At 52.2% G+C, this 16,793-nt stretch overlaps 1 protein-coding gene across 2 annotated transcripts in view; it reads right to left on the bottom strand.

Moving 5' to 3' along the window:
• Positions 1-1,070, bottom strand: part of LOC144729779 (sprouty-related, EVH1 domain-containing protein 2-like) — a 49,203-nt gene extending 48,133 nt beyond the window's left edge. For both annotated transcript variants that reach the window (XM_078610269.1, XM_078610268.1), the window contains exon 1: positions 510-1,070. In XM_078610269.1, coding sequence (XP_078466395.1) covers positions 510-535 — 26 coding nt within the window. In that variant the 5' untranslated portion in view covers positions 536-1,070. The remainder of the gene's footprint in view (positions 1-509) is intronic.
• Between the last annotated feature and the right edge of the window lie 15,723 nt (positions 1,071-16,793).

The following is a 16,793-nucleotide window of genomic DNA, read 5'->3' on the forward strand; positions in this document are numbered from 1 at the left end:
AAGGTAGTGATGGTACAATAGTGATGTGATGATTAAGATGTAACTCGTGATGTGACAGTGATGGCCGACGGTTAATAATAATGCACGGTAGCAATTCGTGCAACGGTAACGTTAAGATAAGGTGACGGTGCTGATGGAAAAGTGGTGGTGGTGGTGATGATGGTGGTGATGTGACAACGTGAGTGATGTCCGACTGGTGGCGACAGTCGGTCAAAAGGTAGTGGTGTGACGAACAGCCGCTGATGTAAAGCTGATGCTGGTGGTGGTGTGATGATGGTGATGATGATGATGGTGTGATGATGGTGGTGGTGGTGATGATGGTGGTGATTGTGGTAGTGGTGTGGTGCTGGTGTGATGATGGTGATGCTGGTGGTGGTGTGATGGTGGTGTGATGATGGTGATGCTGGTGGTGGTGTGATGATGGTGGTGTGGTGATGGTGGTGTGGTGATGGTGGTAGTGGTGTGGTGATGGTGGTGTGGTGGTGGCGATGGTGATCACATCCACTCACTCATCTGGAAGAAGCTCTTCGCTCATGTTTCACGCGGCCGCGGCTCTCATCTTCTCGGGGGGCGCCCGGCGGGGCTGGCTCGGAGCTGGCCGCCTCGCTCGCCTCTCTGCCTCTCTCTCTCTCGGCCTCCACGGCCAGACGATGACGAGGACGAGGTTGATGGTGAGGAGGAGTGCAGGTCTCGGTCTCCCCGCCTCCGAGCTCTCGGCTGGAGGACACAAGGCACACGACTGTCCGGGTTGCCTTGCTGTCCGCTGTGTTGCTATGTTGTTGATCTGCTGCTACTGCCCTCCCCGCGTCTCTTCCTCACGCTGTTGTTGTTGCTGCTGATGATGCTGCTGCTGATGATGGTGCCGCCGTCGCCGCTGCTGATGCTGATGTAGTCGCGCTGGCCGTATGCTCCATCTTGCCGCTCCTAGGGCTGCACGAAGGACGCGAGGAAGGACCGAGGGAAGGAAAAAAGGAAGGAAGAAGCGGAGGGAGGGAGGGGGATGCGGGAGGAGGGGAGGGGAGCGCGGAGGACGGAAGTGGAGAGCGGAGATCTCACAGCCAGCACGCTCCCTGCCTCTCCCCCCCTCTCTCCTCTCTCTCTCTGCCTCGCTCACTCCCCCCGCCTGCCCCGTGTCTCCCTCCCGGGGTCCCCTCCCCGCGGGCCTGGCTGATGACAGCGGAGGAGGAGGGTTTGATAGTGGGAGGTGATGGTGCGTGGTGGAGTGTTGACGTGATGGAGGGTGGAGGATTGTTGTGGTGGACATGGATGGTGGAAGAGGGTGGTGGTGGTGGTGGAGACGGGTTTATGGTGGTAGTCGAGGATGACTGACGGTGGAGTAGAGTGGAGTAATATGATTCTGGGAGAAGGTGATGGTTGGTGATGGTGGTGGAGAGTGGTCGTAGAGTATTGGTGGTGGTGGTCCACCAACACCACGAATGAATGGTGGCACAACGCGTTCGCGTGCGCTGATCCTGTTGAGGGGGTTAGATGGTTGTGTAGGTGGAGGATGATGTTCTGATAATTTTTTGGGGCGAAAAAAATGGTCTCCGCTCGGAGCATCTATGGAGTCTCGCAATACCGTGCAGTGTGGAATTTCGGACGGTCAAAAAAAGTAACATTGACACTGATGTGTCCGTTTTGTCAATCCACTGCTGGATGAGGGAGGGACCTTCCCACGCCGTGCGCGTTGTGTGCGATATGTTCCGATACTTCACGCCGGTCAGTGCGGATCGGCGACGTCGCGGGGGGGAGCATAGGCGTACAGCACAGCGGTGAATCGTTCTACACTGCCCTCTGCTGCCAGCAACGTCGCCCCCACAACCACGGCGATGCGTGGGTCCAGGGTCCCCCGTTCCAAGCACTTGCCAGGCCCACAACGCTGACAAGATCGGATGGACGCTTCCTTGGGTGATTTGGTTACACACGCGGTCACCAGAATTCACCCCAGCATCGCCATCGTCAACATTAAACTATTTACCAACAAGATCAAGATCTATTCTGAACACGTCAGCAGCACGGGGCGATGAGCATCAGTGGACGTAGCGTGCCTGTCCTGGGCCCTCCCACCTTGTCCAATCGGGGCCCTCCGTTGGCCTCCCTCTGTGCAGTTGCACCGCCTTATACACTTTATTGCCACACCACTGGTGTTACAGACAATTATAATGCTATAATAACGTGCTCGAATTTATGAAACTAAACTTTGTTTTTATTTAACAGATAAGGCCCACTGAGCTATACAATTATTTTTCAGAAGCGACCAGGCCATCACAAACGATAGCTCAACAAAGTGGCTTATCATCACGTGGAAATGTAGAGCAGCCAAATATTTGAAAAGCGTCACGTTGATTCTAAATGTGGAGGGAGGCCCCGGAGAAAAATCCACGCGACCACGGGGAGGGAGACACGCAAGCTCCAAATATACAGCTGGCGTCAGGGTCGGGATCGAACCCACAAACTCCCGTACACCAGGCGAGGTAGCCACCGTATCGAGATGTTATATTGCGCACATAACGCCTGGGGCCTTCTCAGAGTGCAGTCATTTTTATCCGAGGGAACACCCTCATGGCACCTTGTTCCCTGTTGATAGTTAAGATCAGGAACACACCGATGGCTGCCAAAGGGTGAAACAAAAAATTAAACTTCAGCATAAACGCCGCAGCTGTAACCTGCGCAGCAGCGCGCAACACATACACACACATCTGCAAGCGGTTACAACTCTGCCAGGGGTATGTACGTGTGTATGTGTGGTATTTATTTATTTCCTGTCAATTAACCCAGCTTCTGAAATTAGACCCCCCCGACCCCTCCCCTCCACTTCCTCTAACAACCACAGCCACCACTAAGCCCCCCCCTCCACCACTACAGCCACTCATGCACAGCCCAGGCCAGCCAGCAGGGGGAGCCACACCGCACGTGTGATGAACTCCAGGGCAGCGTGAGGGTGATGTCGGCTGGATAGTGTGATGGGTGCTTGGGTTGCCACCTCTCCAGAATAATGGCCATCGATGTTTCTGGTATTATGAATCGATTATAATTTGGTGACGGTAAGCTGCAGTTTTCAACATGTATGTTGAACTTCTACATCATGGGGCCTCCTTGCCAATACCAAAATATGAGAATAGGTTTTTCCCCTTTTTTCTGGCAACAAAACAGGTGTTAAGATGTTAAAACACCAAACTGAAACCTTTTTACAAGGAATCCGAGGACAAGGAGATAGAAGTGGAACAGCATGGTGGTGGTGTGAAACAGCATGGTGGTGTGGAACAGCATGACGGCGGTGTGGAACAGCATGGTGTTGTGGAACAGCATAGTGGTGTGGAACAGCATGGTGGTGGTGTGAAACAGCATGGTGGTGTGAAACAGCATGGTGGTGTGGAACAGCATGGTATTGTGGAACAGCATGACGGCGGTGTGGAACAGCATGGTGGTGGTGTGAAACAGCATGGTGGTGGTGTGAAACAGCATGGTGGTGGTGTGAAACAGCATGGTGGTGTGGAACAGCATGATGGTGGTGTGGAACAGCATGATGGTGTGGAACAGCGTGACGGTGATTGGTGTGGAATACTCACCCAGAGGCGGAACTATGTCGGGGGGTACGTGACAGCGTTACGCGATGCACAGTGGGCCCAGTCGGCCACAAGGGGGGGCCCCCGAATCAACAGATAAACATGTTAAGACAAACAATCTTCAAAATAAAATATTCCAACAATTAACCATTAATGACAAACAAATATTTTTTTTACAAATGACAAGAAACATGTTTTTCGAAAAATGAACACAGCGTCACATCTCGTGGCGCTACTGCTGGTGTCAGTTACTGAACACCGCTGGGCCTCATAACACATTGTCCTGCGGAGGGAGCTGGTAGGAACTTTGGGTTGCTCGGTCAATGGCCAGGGTCAACGGCGGCGTGGTGTATTCCGCAAATATGGCCGACTGTGAGGGCGGGCATAAGCCGGCGTGAGTAGGTTATAAGGGCACCACGGGGTGACCAGCCCCTCCCCACCCAGCCCCACCCTCCCCACCCAGCCCCCCCACCCTCCCCACCCAGCCCCTCCCCACTCCACCCAGCCCCACCCCTTCCATTTTTGGATGCACGACGGACGGACGGACACAATAATCCCCTGGGGGCTGGTGGAACCAGGTGGTTCCTACCAGTATTATTGGTTCTTTCGGTAAAGTCACGTAGAAGGGAAATAATAAAATAATAAAAATAAAACAATAAAATTCTCACGACGTTTATTTCATTATTTCCCTTCTACGTGACTTTACCGAAAGAACCAATAATATGAATCCCTGCAGTCACGAAAGCTTTAAATCGAAATTTAACCGCTGGGCCTGTTTGCTGACATGCGATGGGCACGACAGCTCGGTAAGATGACTCTGTGCGACGACCACCTTTCTCGAAACCCAGTGCACGGTGCAACTAAAATGACATCGATATATTTACAGCCTACGTAATTTTTTTGTACACGGCGTTAAAAACATCCGAGGCTATTTCAGTAAAAGTCAGCCGGGTGAAAGGAGGAGCGAGGGGGGGGGGACCCACAGTCGTAGCTTGCACAGCCCCCCCCCCCCACCTGTTTCAATGGGTAGCTGCGCCCCTGCACTCACCACTCCGGTCAAGGTGTTCCACACAAGAGCGTGATGATGGTGATGATGCAGGGCAGTTGCGATGCGCAGCACTGTGACGGCGCAGGGTGTACGTGATGGATGGAACGCGGCAGTGATCCGCAGAACCGAGATGCACAGCGGTGGTGCATCCTGCTCAACACTTGAGAGGGGGCACGATGTGTTGCTGTCGAGAGCAGTCGTTTCCACGAACAACTGCGATTGCTCTCAGTTAAGTTTGCATGGTGTAATGTTGCATGCATTTAAACATAGAAATATACATCACGAATTGCTATTTTAATGGAAATTTTTTTCGTAAAAGAAACGCTCACCGTCACAACCTCCGATTGGCGCGGTTGGCTGTGTACGGTGCGAAAGAAGTTCAACACACGTAACACATCTGCCTAAACATATTAAAGGGGGGGGGGGGCGACTGCCCCCTTGGCCCTCCCCTGGCTGCCACGGTGGCGAGTTGTGAACTACCTCGCCCGGTATACGGGAGATCGTGGGTTCGACCCCGACCCTGACGCCTGCTGTATATTTGGAGTTTGTGTGTCTCTCCCCATGGTCGCGTGGATTTTTATCCGGGTCCTCCGGGTTTTCCCTCCACGTTTAGAGTATGTTTTTTCTGCTCTACATTTCCACGTGATAAGCCACTTCGTTGAGCTATCATTTGTGATAGCCAGATCGCCCCTGATAAAAGAGCTACACAGCTCAGTGTGCCTTACTTGGTGAAATAAAAAAATAGATAAAATTGCATACAACATTTGCGAATCTAAAAGCATCAATTTTCACGTGAGAATTTCTGGCCACTTTATTTCGCAGAATTACTGAAAAATTGTCCTCAACTGTAAAATACACTCCTGTTTTTTATTCCAAAAAATGACAGGCGAAATTAAGAATTACTGAACGGGTATGCGGTGTTTTGGCACCACCATCCATGCATTCCAGACTGAATCTAAGACGTTATTTTCTGATAGCTTATGAATATCTAAAAGCAGTTCAGTTTCAAAGGGAAATAGTTTGGTTGCGCCTCTGATGTTCGCGACTCTGTGACGGTGCTGTACCACGTGACGGCAACACGTACCTTGTTCTCCGTCAATACTGTTCTCTAGGTATCGCCAGACCGTAACGGTATTTAAAAATCTGGCAAATAAAGTACAGATCTTTGGGCAATTGCCTTGTATAAATTTGGCAATATCTCCATATATATAAAATAAAAATTTGTGAATATTTGTGTCTGTTCAAAATGTTTAGCGTACTTCCCGACATGCAACAAACTTGAAATTTGCTATGTGGGTACTTTCCAGACTGTACACCATGCAAAATTATCAAAATAGACTTTTGTATGTTGTTTTTTTTTTGGGGGGGGGGACGCAATTATGCATATATTTTGCATGGCAAGTGAGCTGTGACGTCACATCTGTCATGTGACCCGTGTGCAGAAGCATAACGGAGTGTGCCTGCTCATGTCACCCGCCCCCAACCCTCCGCGGATAAAGTGAAATCCAAATGTGTTGCAGCTCTAAGGCGTTCTTCGCGCAGCATTGCTGCTTTATTATTGCAGTCGTTTACTGCCGTACGCACCCTAAAAGTTGTGTGCGTTTGCTTCAAGCGCGTGTATGTGTACTTATGGACGCGCGCGTGTGTGTGTGTGGGTGTGTGTGTGTGTGCGCGTGTGTGTGTGTGGGGGTGTGTGTGTGTGCGCGTGTGTGTGTGTGGGGGGGGGAGCGGTAGTGTCGTGGTTAGCGCGCTGCGCAATGAACCCGGCAACCCGGGTTCGATTCCCGCTCACGGCCACCACTGGTGAGGATTATTTGAACCGGTCCTGGGCCTCCCCTAGGTCGACTCAGCCTCAAACGAGTAACTGGTGTGGTGTGTGAACATCGCCACCGGGGAGACGAAGGTGGCCGGGCGTGGTGAATTTAAGTCCCGGGCGAAGCCAGGTAGGAAAGCTAGTATAATATATATTCATTTGTAACCCCCTTCCCCTACCTCTCCTACTGTCGTGTTTGCCTTTTAAAAACAGCTGTGAAGCTCAATGGGTTATTTACTCGGATAATAAACTTTCCGATTCTGTGTCGTTGGAAGCGTCGTCATCAATCGCGGCGGTAAATGAGGGTGCGGGTGATGTTGTGTGCCGTGTAGACTTTACCGAAGGTGCAACATCCTGGTCATCTTTTAAATACTTTACTGCTCGCAAAACCGTTGCCCCCCCACCCGCCCCCACTAAGCACATACAACCTGGATATGGACTCTGGACTCATTGTTATCACGAGAAGCCAATGAAACACGCCGCCCTTTGGTCCCCATTGGGGGCCGTCCATAAATGACGTCACGCACCTAGGGGGGAGGGGTCAGACATTTGTGACGATGTGTGACGAGAAGAGGGAGGGAGGGTTTGAGAAATGTGACATCACATCAAAATGCGCAATTTTAAATACATATAGACAACACGTTCTACTTAATTAAATAGACTTTTTAATAAATGTTTTCTCCTACAACATCAGAGTGCAGCGCCACATTAAATACGCACTACAATGACAATAGTTTAAAGCGATTTGAAGCATGTTTTATTTTCTTAAATGGAAATATGGTTATGGGGGGGGGGGGCAGAGCTTTGTGACGTCATATTTGAAGGAGGGTCTGACTTTTTGTGACGCCGTGTGACGAGGAGGGGGGGTTCAAAAATCGTTCAAAATTGCGTGACGTCATTTATGGACGGCCCCGTTGTGAGATTTCCGACGCGAGTGACCACGTGTTGACGCGCACAAGCACGCCCTGGGGTGCGGGCGAGAGACGAGAGCCTCCCGTGGGGGAGATGTTAACGCCCTCGCCTTGTCGGCAGGAGGGCTCAACGATTTGGGGAAAATATCTAATTGCGATGTTTCTGACAGATATTGCGATTTCGATTTAATTTGCGATTACGTGTTTTTTAAAGTCAAGCTTCAGTTCAATATTCACTGTGTAATAGATTTAAAACATGTGACGGAGGATTACCACGTGGAACCATCAAAATATCAACTGCTCTCGATATTCTAATGCAAGTGTAATGCGGGCGTAAGCGACCTTCCGGAGGTGACGTCACGGGGGGTGGAGTCATGTGACGTGGGGGTAAGGTTCGGGGCTTTAAGCGGGTAAACCGGAAGGGGAAGGTAGTCGGGGTGTGAGCGGAAAAGAGTGAGGCCACGCGGGCAAGTGTGGAGAGGGGGGGCGCCGACGGCGATCGGGAGCCAACCCCGAAGATAAGAGGAAGCTGCGGAGTGGTGTGCAGCTGGGGAGGAGACAGCCAGGAGGGCTGCGTGTTAGAGGCAGCGGTGTGGCTGCCAGGAGGAGCTGCGGAGAGAGAGAGAGAGGGGGCTGCTTGTTAGAGGCAGCGGTGTGGCTGCCAGGAGGAGCTGCGGAGAGAGAGGGAGAAGAGCAGCAGAGAGTACAGCCAAGGGGGGCTGTGTGAGAGAAACAGCAGCGGAGCTGCTGTTGTGGATCGGGCCGACATTGGAGTCAGCACCGTGGAGAAGCTACAGAGTAAAGACAGCCGTGTGGGTGTACAGCACGAACCGAATAATAAAGGACACTGAGCCAGACATCGTGGTCCAGTCGTTTATTACACTGGTGTCGGAAGTGCAACGGCATGTCGAAACAAGTGAGGAAGAAAGTTAATCCGGCGCCTGCATCGGCTTCTTCGTCCGACGACGACGAACTCCCTCCAACCGCGGATCCTGTTGGGGTGGTGGAGGAGAGCCCGGCTGAGGAGACCACGGGAACGGGAGTGGAGGATGTTGGCGCGGTGGCGGGTCCGTCGACATCATCAGACGCGGATCAACGATGGCAAGCGATGGCGGTACAACTGGAGGCACTTAAGGACGTCCTGGCGCATCTATGCCATCTCGTCGCGCCAGGGACGATGGATGATGCAAGTGGTGCTCCGCGGGCCGCCACGTTGCCTGTCCTGCCGCCGCCATTGCCCACGCGGCAAGAGGCCGCCATTTTGCGCGCTCCGTGGCGCCAAACCGCCATCTTGGCCACGCCGCGGGCCGACGCCATTTTGAATTTGCCATCACAACCACCACCATTGGAAGACGGCGGGAAGAGGAGTCGGAGTCGCCACCTTACAACAGTTAAAGAATTTTCCGTCGGTGGGGACTGGAGCGCGTTCGCCTGCCGCTTCTTGGCGGCGGTACGCACAGCAAGATGGACCGATGCGGAGGCTTTGGAGGTGTTGCCGACTCTCCTGGACGACGAATCTGTCCGATTCTTCCGTTCCATAGCGACCGATAAGAAGGCAACTTTATGTGGTGTTTTTCAAGAAATGGCCGATGCTTATGAGCCACCAGATGATGCGCATCGGCGATTCGCTCAACGACAACGAGCACCAGAGGAGTCGCCCGTGGCGTTCAGGGGTGCGGTGCTGGAGCTGGCCATGGCAGCTTATCCTGCGACGCCACAGGACCTGCTGGAGCCTCTCATATTAGGGAAAATGTTGGAGCTGTCTCGGGATCTAGGGATCCCCATGCCTGTGTGTGGGCATGAGAAGCTAACTTCCCGGATGGCTGCTAAGTGTCTCGATGCGCAATTCAACCTCCGTCGCTGGAAACAAGTGACGACGTGGACGGGGGAGCCCGTCAAAGAAGAGGAGGCGCTGGGGTGGAACCCTGCGCAGGCCGTCTATGTTCCGGATGACCGGGGCCCTCAACAACTGACGGCCGCCTCCGCTCCATGGACGGGACGCGGCGGGCCGAGACCGCGCGCGGTGCTACCAGAACGGGGCCGTCAGGAGGCGAGGCCTGCGCTTCGGCGCAACGAGGCCGAATGTTTCCGCTGCGGGCGTAGGGGCCACTACGCCAGAGACTGCTGGGCCCGCTTCCCGGCTCCGCCGCAGCAGGAGGCCTCGGCACCGGTCAAGTCGGCTAAAGATCCTCCGAAACAGGCATGTTGGCACGCACCAGACACTCGGCAAGGCTTTCCACCTCACCCACCACCTGTGTTGCGCGATCCTATTGTTGTTGTTAAAGAAAGGCCATCGACGGGGCCTTGTCATTCAGTTACGCAGTGGCGCAAATTGGCACGGAGAGTTGTCGCGGCCGCTACGGGTTCGTCCACTGTACCGGGGTCCATACAAGGTGTGGACGTGCGCATTTTGGTCGACTCGGGCGCGTCTGCGACTATTATATCGGATGTCATTTTCCATCTGTTGGGCATTCCGTCGCGGGCTGTGCGTCCGGTTTATGGGTCGTGCGTCGCTGCGAACGGGGGTAGCATGGGTATCGTGGGTCAGGTGGATGCTAAGATATCTATTGGGGATGTGTCGGCCTCGGGTGTTGTGTTGATATCGAGATCTTTGGCGGTTCCTTGTTTGTTAGGCACCGATTTTTTGGCTAAGATGCCCATTTTGATCAAAATCAATGAGAATTGTATTGAACTGCCGGGGGGCCGTCAAATCTCGTTTCTGCCGTCGCCCTGGGGGCGACCTGCTTCGGCCGTACAAGTGCAGGCGCTGTCCGTCGCATCTGTGGACATCCCACCTGGTACACAGATGCTTATACCCTTGCGGTATCGGAAGCCCCTGCCTGATCGGCTAGGAGCAGTAGGGGTCTTGTTGTCACCGTCCGCCACGATAACAACCGGGTTGGCGTTAGTGGGGGCACATACCATCGTCCGGCCGGATCAATTACCGTTTTTACAGGTGCTTAATGCGGGGGGAGAAAACGTCCGTGTCCCGGCCGGTACGGTTGTGGCACATGCCACTACGGCGTTTGCGACCCATGATTGTCCACATAGCCGGGGTGTTGTTGCTGGGGTTTCCGAGCCAAGGAGTTCGGATGATCGTTGGGTTGCTCAATTATGTGACGAAAATTCTTCCCTGTCCATGGAGCAACGTGGTGCGCTGCGTAAATTGTTGTTGACATATTCCGACGTGTTCAGCTCCGATGATTTGGATTTGGGCCGCACTTCCTTGCTTTACCATCACATTGAGACGGGCGATGCTGCCCCTATTCGATTAAATTCGCATCGGATGAGTCCTGCGGAGCGAGAACACGTACGGGGGGCAGTGGAAGACATGTTGGCTGCGGACATTATATCGCCATCTAACAGCCCATGGGGCGCTCCAGTCGTCTTGGTTAAGAAGAAGGATGGCAAATTGCGATTTTGTGTTGATTTCCGCAAATTGAATAAGATATCGGTGGCAGATGCGTACCCCCTGCCGCGTATGGATGACTCCCTCGACGCATTGTCGGGGGCTAAGTTCTTTTCCACACTGGACCTCTCTTCGGGATTTTGGCAGCTTCCCCTTGACGAGTCCTCACGGGAGAAAACCGCATTCCGTACGCCGCAGGGGTTATTTCAATTCAACTGTCTCCCGATGGGATTGAATGCGGCCCCTGCTACATTTCAAAGATTGATGGAGCTCGTTTTGACGGGGTTGCAGTGGGAGACATGTCTTATATATTTGGACGATATCATTGTCTTCAGCCGCACATTCGATGAACATTTGACGCGGCTGGAGACAGTGTTCACGAGGATGCGTTCTGCCAAATTGAAATTCAAACCAAAGAAATGTCACCTACTGCAACGGTCCGTCCGCTATTTGGGGCACATTGTGAGCGCTGAGGGAGTGTCCACGGATCCGGAAAAGACGGCGTGCGTCCGGGATTGGCCGACTCCGGCCACCGTGGGGGATGTTCGGCGGTTTTTGGGATTTGCCTCGTATTACCGAAGATTCGTGCCGGGTTTTGCGACGATTGCGAGGCCTTTGCATCTCCTTACGGGTAAAGGACGGAAGTTTGTTTGGGGACAGCCGGAGGAGGCGGCCTTTCGGAGTCTGCGTGATCTATTGGCCACGGCCCCAACATTGGATTATCCCGATTTCGATCACCCATTCATTCTTGATACGGACGCGAGTGACACAGGTATTGGGGCGGTGTTATCACAGTCTAAAGGGGGTGTAGAGCGTGTCGTGGCGTATGGTAGCCGAGTCTTGTCTCCTGCGGAAACCCGCTACTGTGTCACTCGCAGAGAACTATTGGCGGTTGTTTTTTTCCTACGGCAATTTCGACCATACCTCTACGGTCGTTCTTTTATTGTGCGTACGGATCATGCGGCCTTGCAATATGCCCTTAAAATTGACCAGCCATCCGGACAGTTGGCACGTTGGTTGGACACGCTACAGGAATTTTCCTTCCAAATTCAACATCGGAAGGGAGTGCGCCATGCGAACGCTGACGCACTTTCCAGATTACCGCGGCGCGCCCCTTGTAAATGTGAGTCGGGGACGCATAGGTGTTCGCCGATTCCAAACCCCCCTCAGCCGCTCACGTTGGCCGTCGAGAAGTCGGACACTCCGATGGAACCGGGACCGGCTGACGGGGTTTTGAATCTGCCGCGGTCTGTCTGGATCCGGGAACAGATGATGGATGAGTCATTGGTGTCCTTGCGGAAGCGGTCTGCTAAGGACGATGGGAGTCCGAGTACGGCTGTGGGGCCGCAAACCGCTCTCCGAGATGGTCTGCTTATGTGGCGGGAGGGGTTCCAGGAACGTTGGCGCCTGGTGGTACCAACGTCCTTGCGGTTCGAGTTGATTAGAACCCTCCATTGTGACACTCTCTTACATTTAGGGGTGCAGAAGACCTTGTTGACGTTGCAACGTCATTATTTTTGGCACGGCATGGCGACAGATGTCGTAGGGCACGTGCGCGCGTGCCCTGCGTGTGCACAACGTAAGCCGCCGAAACATCCTTACGTGCCGCCTCTCCAGTCGATTCAGGTGTCTCGAGTCAATGAATTGGTGGCACTGGACATATTGGGACCTTTTCCACCATCGGCGAGGGGTAATAAATATTTGCTGGTAGGGGTTGAGTACCTCTCCCGTTGGCCGATGGCCTGGCCGTTGCCCGATCAGTCGGCCGCGGCCATTACCGACGCCTTTTTGTTTGGGTATATTATGGATAAGGGGGCGCCTGAGAGACTCCTCACGGACCAGGGCAGGAATTTCTCTTCTAAATTATTGGCGGAAGTGTGCGCGGGCCTTGGGACTAAGAAAGTACGGACATCCCCATACCATCCGCAGACGGATGGTATGGTTGAACGGCTGAACAGGACATTGTCTGCCATGCTTTGCCACACCGTGAGTGAACAACAATCAGATTGGGATCTGCACATCCCCGGGGTGCTTTCGGCGTACAGGATGACGCCTCATGCGGCTACAGGATATTCGCCGTTTTACCTTATGTATGGTCGGGAAAACGTGCCGCCGGTGGATGTGCAATTGGGAACTGGGGTGAAGGGACCTCGTAAACCACTTCCTGAATACATTCAGGACACGGTTCGCCGAGTCACGGAGGCGCGGGAGAATGCCCGCGTGGCTACGGCCAAAGCCCAGGCCCGGAACGAGCGATATGCGCGACGGTCTGAGGGGGAGTGCCCTTGGAAGGTTGGGGACCTAGCCTGGCTTCATTGTCCACAGGTACGTCCGGGGACCTCGCCGAAATTGCACAAACCCTGGCATGGTCCCGTACGCCTCATTGCGGTTCCCAACCCACAGACAGCACGCGTCCAGATTGGGTCTCGTCGCTGGGTTGTGCATACGTCGCGCTTGAAACCATATGTTGCTCCCTTACATGATGCGTCATCCCCCAATGTTGCCTTGCCGGGGTCTGTTGCTGCTGACTCTCCCCTGCCTGCGTCCATTGATCTCGCTGGAGCGCCTGTCGTACCTGTTCCAGACAGGCCGGCCGTGACATTGCGGGGGACGAGGGGCCCTGCTCGGAGGACGCCTGCCAGGTCTGCGGGACCTTCGAGCCCTGCAGCCCTTCCGACCCAGCTGCGGGCACGGTCACAGGACAAGCCCAAGACTAACTCTTTAGGGACACGGGACGTCGGTGGACTTCCAGCTGCGACAGGGGGATTACCCCCTGTCATTCCTCGACTTTCATCGCGTTCCCGTTCTGCGAGTGGGCCGCCGACCGTCCGGGACGGGCCGGCGACCCGCACACGTTCCAAATCGCTTACGTTTCGTTGATTGTTGCTGTCTTGTTATTTTTTTCTTACAGTTGTATTTATTGCATGCTTTTGTACGATCGTTGATGTTCATTGCGTTGTTGTTGTTCTTGTTGTTACATTATATGCTTAGTGTCCTTTAGGGGGGGAAGCTCGGTTCGCCGCATTACGATTTGCTATTGGTCAGCCGAGGTCGGCTGGGATTTTTCTACGGGGGAGGGTGGTGTAATGCGGGCGTAAGCGACCTTCCGGAGGTGACGTCACGGGGGGTGGAGTCATGTGACGTGGGGGTAAGGTTCGGGGCTTTAAGCGGGTAAACCGGAAGGGGAAGGTAGTCGGGGTGTGAGCGGAAAAGAGTGAGGCCACGCGGGCAAGTGTGGAGAGGGGGGGCGCCGACGGCGATCGGGAGCCAACCCCGAAGATAAGAGGAAGCTGCGGAGTGGTGTGCAGCTGGGGAGGAGACAGCCAGGAGGGCTGCGTGTTAGAGGCAGCGGTGTGGCTGCCAGGAGGAGCTGCGGAGAGAGAGAGAGAGGGGGCTGCTTGTTAGAGGCAGCGGTGTGGCTGCCAGGAGGAGCTGCGGAGAGAGAGGGAGAAGAGCAGCAGAGAGTACAGCCAAGGGGGGCTGTGTGAGAGAAACAGCAGCGGAGCTGCTGTTGTGGATCGGGCCGACATTGGAGTCAGCACCGTGGAGAAGCTACAGAGTAAAGACAGCCGTGTGGGTGTACAGCACGAACCGAATAATAAAGGACACTGAGCCAGACATCGTGGTCCAGTCGTTTATTACACAAGGATGAGAACTTAAAATATATGAATTGCTTCCAACATGGAGTTATTCAAATGTGTTAATTGAAATGAACAATCAAACATCGAACAAGTGTTACATCTTGACTTAAAGCTTTCGTGACTGCAGGAATTCATATTCTTTGGGTATATCTACGTGGGTTTACCGAAAGACCCAAAGAATAATAATTGTTAAGTTAAGTAAAAGTTATAATAATAATAAAATAATAAAAACATTTCCAATGAGAAAGTAATAGGACTTTTTAAATCTCAAAAAAGCGCAGCCTTTGGGATTTGCTAATCGCATTGTTTCAAATTGCGATTTCGATTTGAAATCGATTAATCATTCAGCCCTAGTCGGCAGGAGCCCGTGGGTTCGATCCCGACCCGGACGCGGACGCCTGCTGCTGTATATTTGGAGTGTGTGTGTGTGCTCTCTTCTCCCCCGTGGTCGCGTGGATTTTTCTCCGGGTCCTCCCCAATTCCCCCCTCCACATTTAGAAACACGCGTCGAGAGCATTTGGCTGTGCTCGAAACGTCCACGTGATTAGCCACTTTTTTTTTGTGGCCAGGTCGCTTCTTGAAAAATGCGCCACATAGCTCAGTGGGCCCTTACCCGGTCAATTGAAAAAAATCATCTTCTTAGGTTTTTTCGGTAAAGTCACGTAGAAAGTAAAATAAAATAAAAAAACAAAAATCACGACGTTTCGGAGGCAACACAAGTCTCCGTCATCAGGTGGGACCGTCACAGCCAGATCACTTGATACAGCTAATCTGGCTGTGACGGTCCCACCTGATGACGGAGACTTGTGTTGCCTCCGAAACGTCGTGATTTTTGTTTTTTATTTTATTTTACTTTCTACGTGACTTTACCGAAAAAACCTAAGAAGATGATTCCTTGCAGTCATGAAAGCTTCAAATCTAGAATTAATTAAAAAAAATGTTTTTTTTTTATCGTTTCGTTGGTTCACGGCCCTCAGCGCCGTCTTGAGAAGAACCTTTCAAGGACACCGAGCCACCGCCGGTCCCGTTACCTCCAGCGGGTTCGACGTCTCAGCGACACCCAGCAAAGGATTCAATCGGCCACACAAGACCCAGGTGATAACTTGGCCAGGTAACGATGAATCAAGGCCGTAGCCATGGAGTCAACATTGGGGGGGACCAAATCTTCCAGGGCGTCTGGGGGTCCCAACCCAAAAAAATATCTAAATTTGAAAACTAATTTCCTGCCTAAAATATTTTAAAAATTCACTAACACATGAAATGGACTTTTTATTTATGTTTTACAATGTCTAATAGTATATTGTATTACATTGCTCTGTTTTTACTTTTTTACCATTTTATTGTATGTAATGACAGAAATTAGGGATTAATAAAGTACAACCACAATCATATAAACAGAAATATATGCTTTGATTTATATGAAGACTAGTCCAGATATTGTGGCCAAGGTTTAGAAAATTGTTTTTATTCATATATTTACTCCACAACACACCGATATGTTCGTAATGAATCGGCATTTTTGGTAACGCGACAAACCTTGCCAATTTGCTGTGACGGGTGGTGGCGGGTTTAACGACATATTTATATTTAGGCGATCGAACCCAAAAAAACCTCATGGATTGGCCAGGCACTCTTCAGTTTCATGATCGAATAACTCCCAGGACAGGCGGGATTTGCTTAATTTGCATAATGTCTCCCCGAATGTTATCCCGATTGTGCAATCAGCGTCGCGTCACGAGACAAATAATCCATTTGTATCTCTCGCAGAGCAATGAGACCACCTTCGTGTTTCAGAAGGGCCAATGAAGCAAATATTAGGAGATGCCTCTGATGTTCCTGACAGTTGGCTATGTACGGTGCAAAAGAAGTTCAACATACCTACATACACTGGTTCACACAGTAGAGGACGGCACTTTCCTTCCTGCTATATTTGATTCTCAGAGATGGAATTTAACCAAATTTAAGTGCGTAACCAAATTGAACGCGATGGGGTTTTTGTTCAGTCATTAATGACCACCAAATCTGAGACCAACTCGAGACCACCAACTCTGAGACCACCTACTGAGACCAAATCTAAGACCACCAATTCTCCACCAACTCGCTGCCACTAAGAAAACCAGTTTCATCGTGGACAGTCAAAACCTGGATTCTAATTAATGATCTCGGCGGTTCCGACGCGGCTCTCTCACCTCCGAGCTGCCCGGCCATCTCAAGGAAAATATATTAATAAGGGAGCACAACATGCTTGCAGTGTAGATTTCTGATCTTGGAAAGGAAGTATTCTGCATTGCTCCAAGCATGAATCCAAGTTTGACTTGTTACCGCATCACACATCTAACGGGCTTCACTTCCACGTCACGAGATTCAGAATGACAAGATTTCCAAAGGTCGGAGTAATTGTTCAT

This window comes from Lampetra planeri, chromosome 33 (genome assembly GCF_965212315.1).
Source record: "Lampetra planeri chromosome 33, kcLamPlan1.2.h2, whole genome shotgun sequence".
NCBI lineage: Eukaryota > Metazoa > Chordata > Hyperoartia > Petromyzontiformes > Petromyzontidae > Lampetra > Lampetra planeri.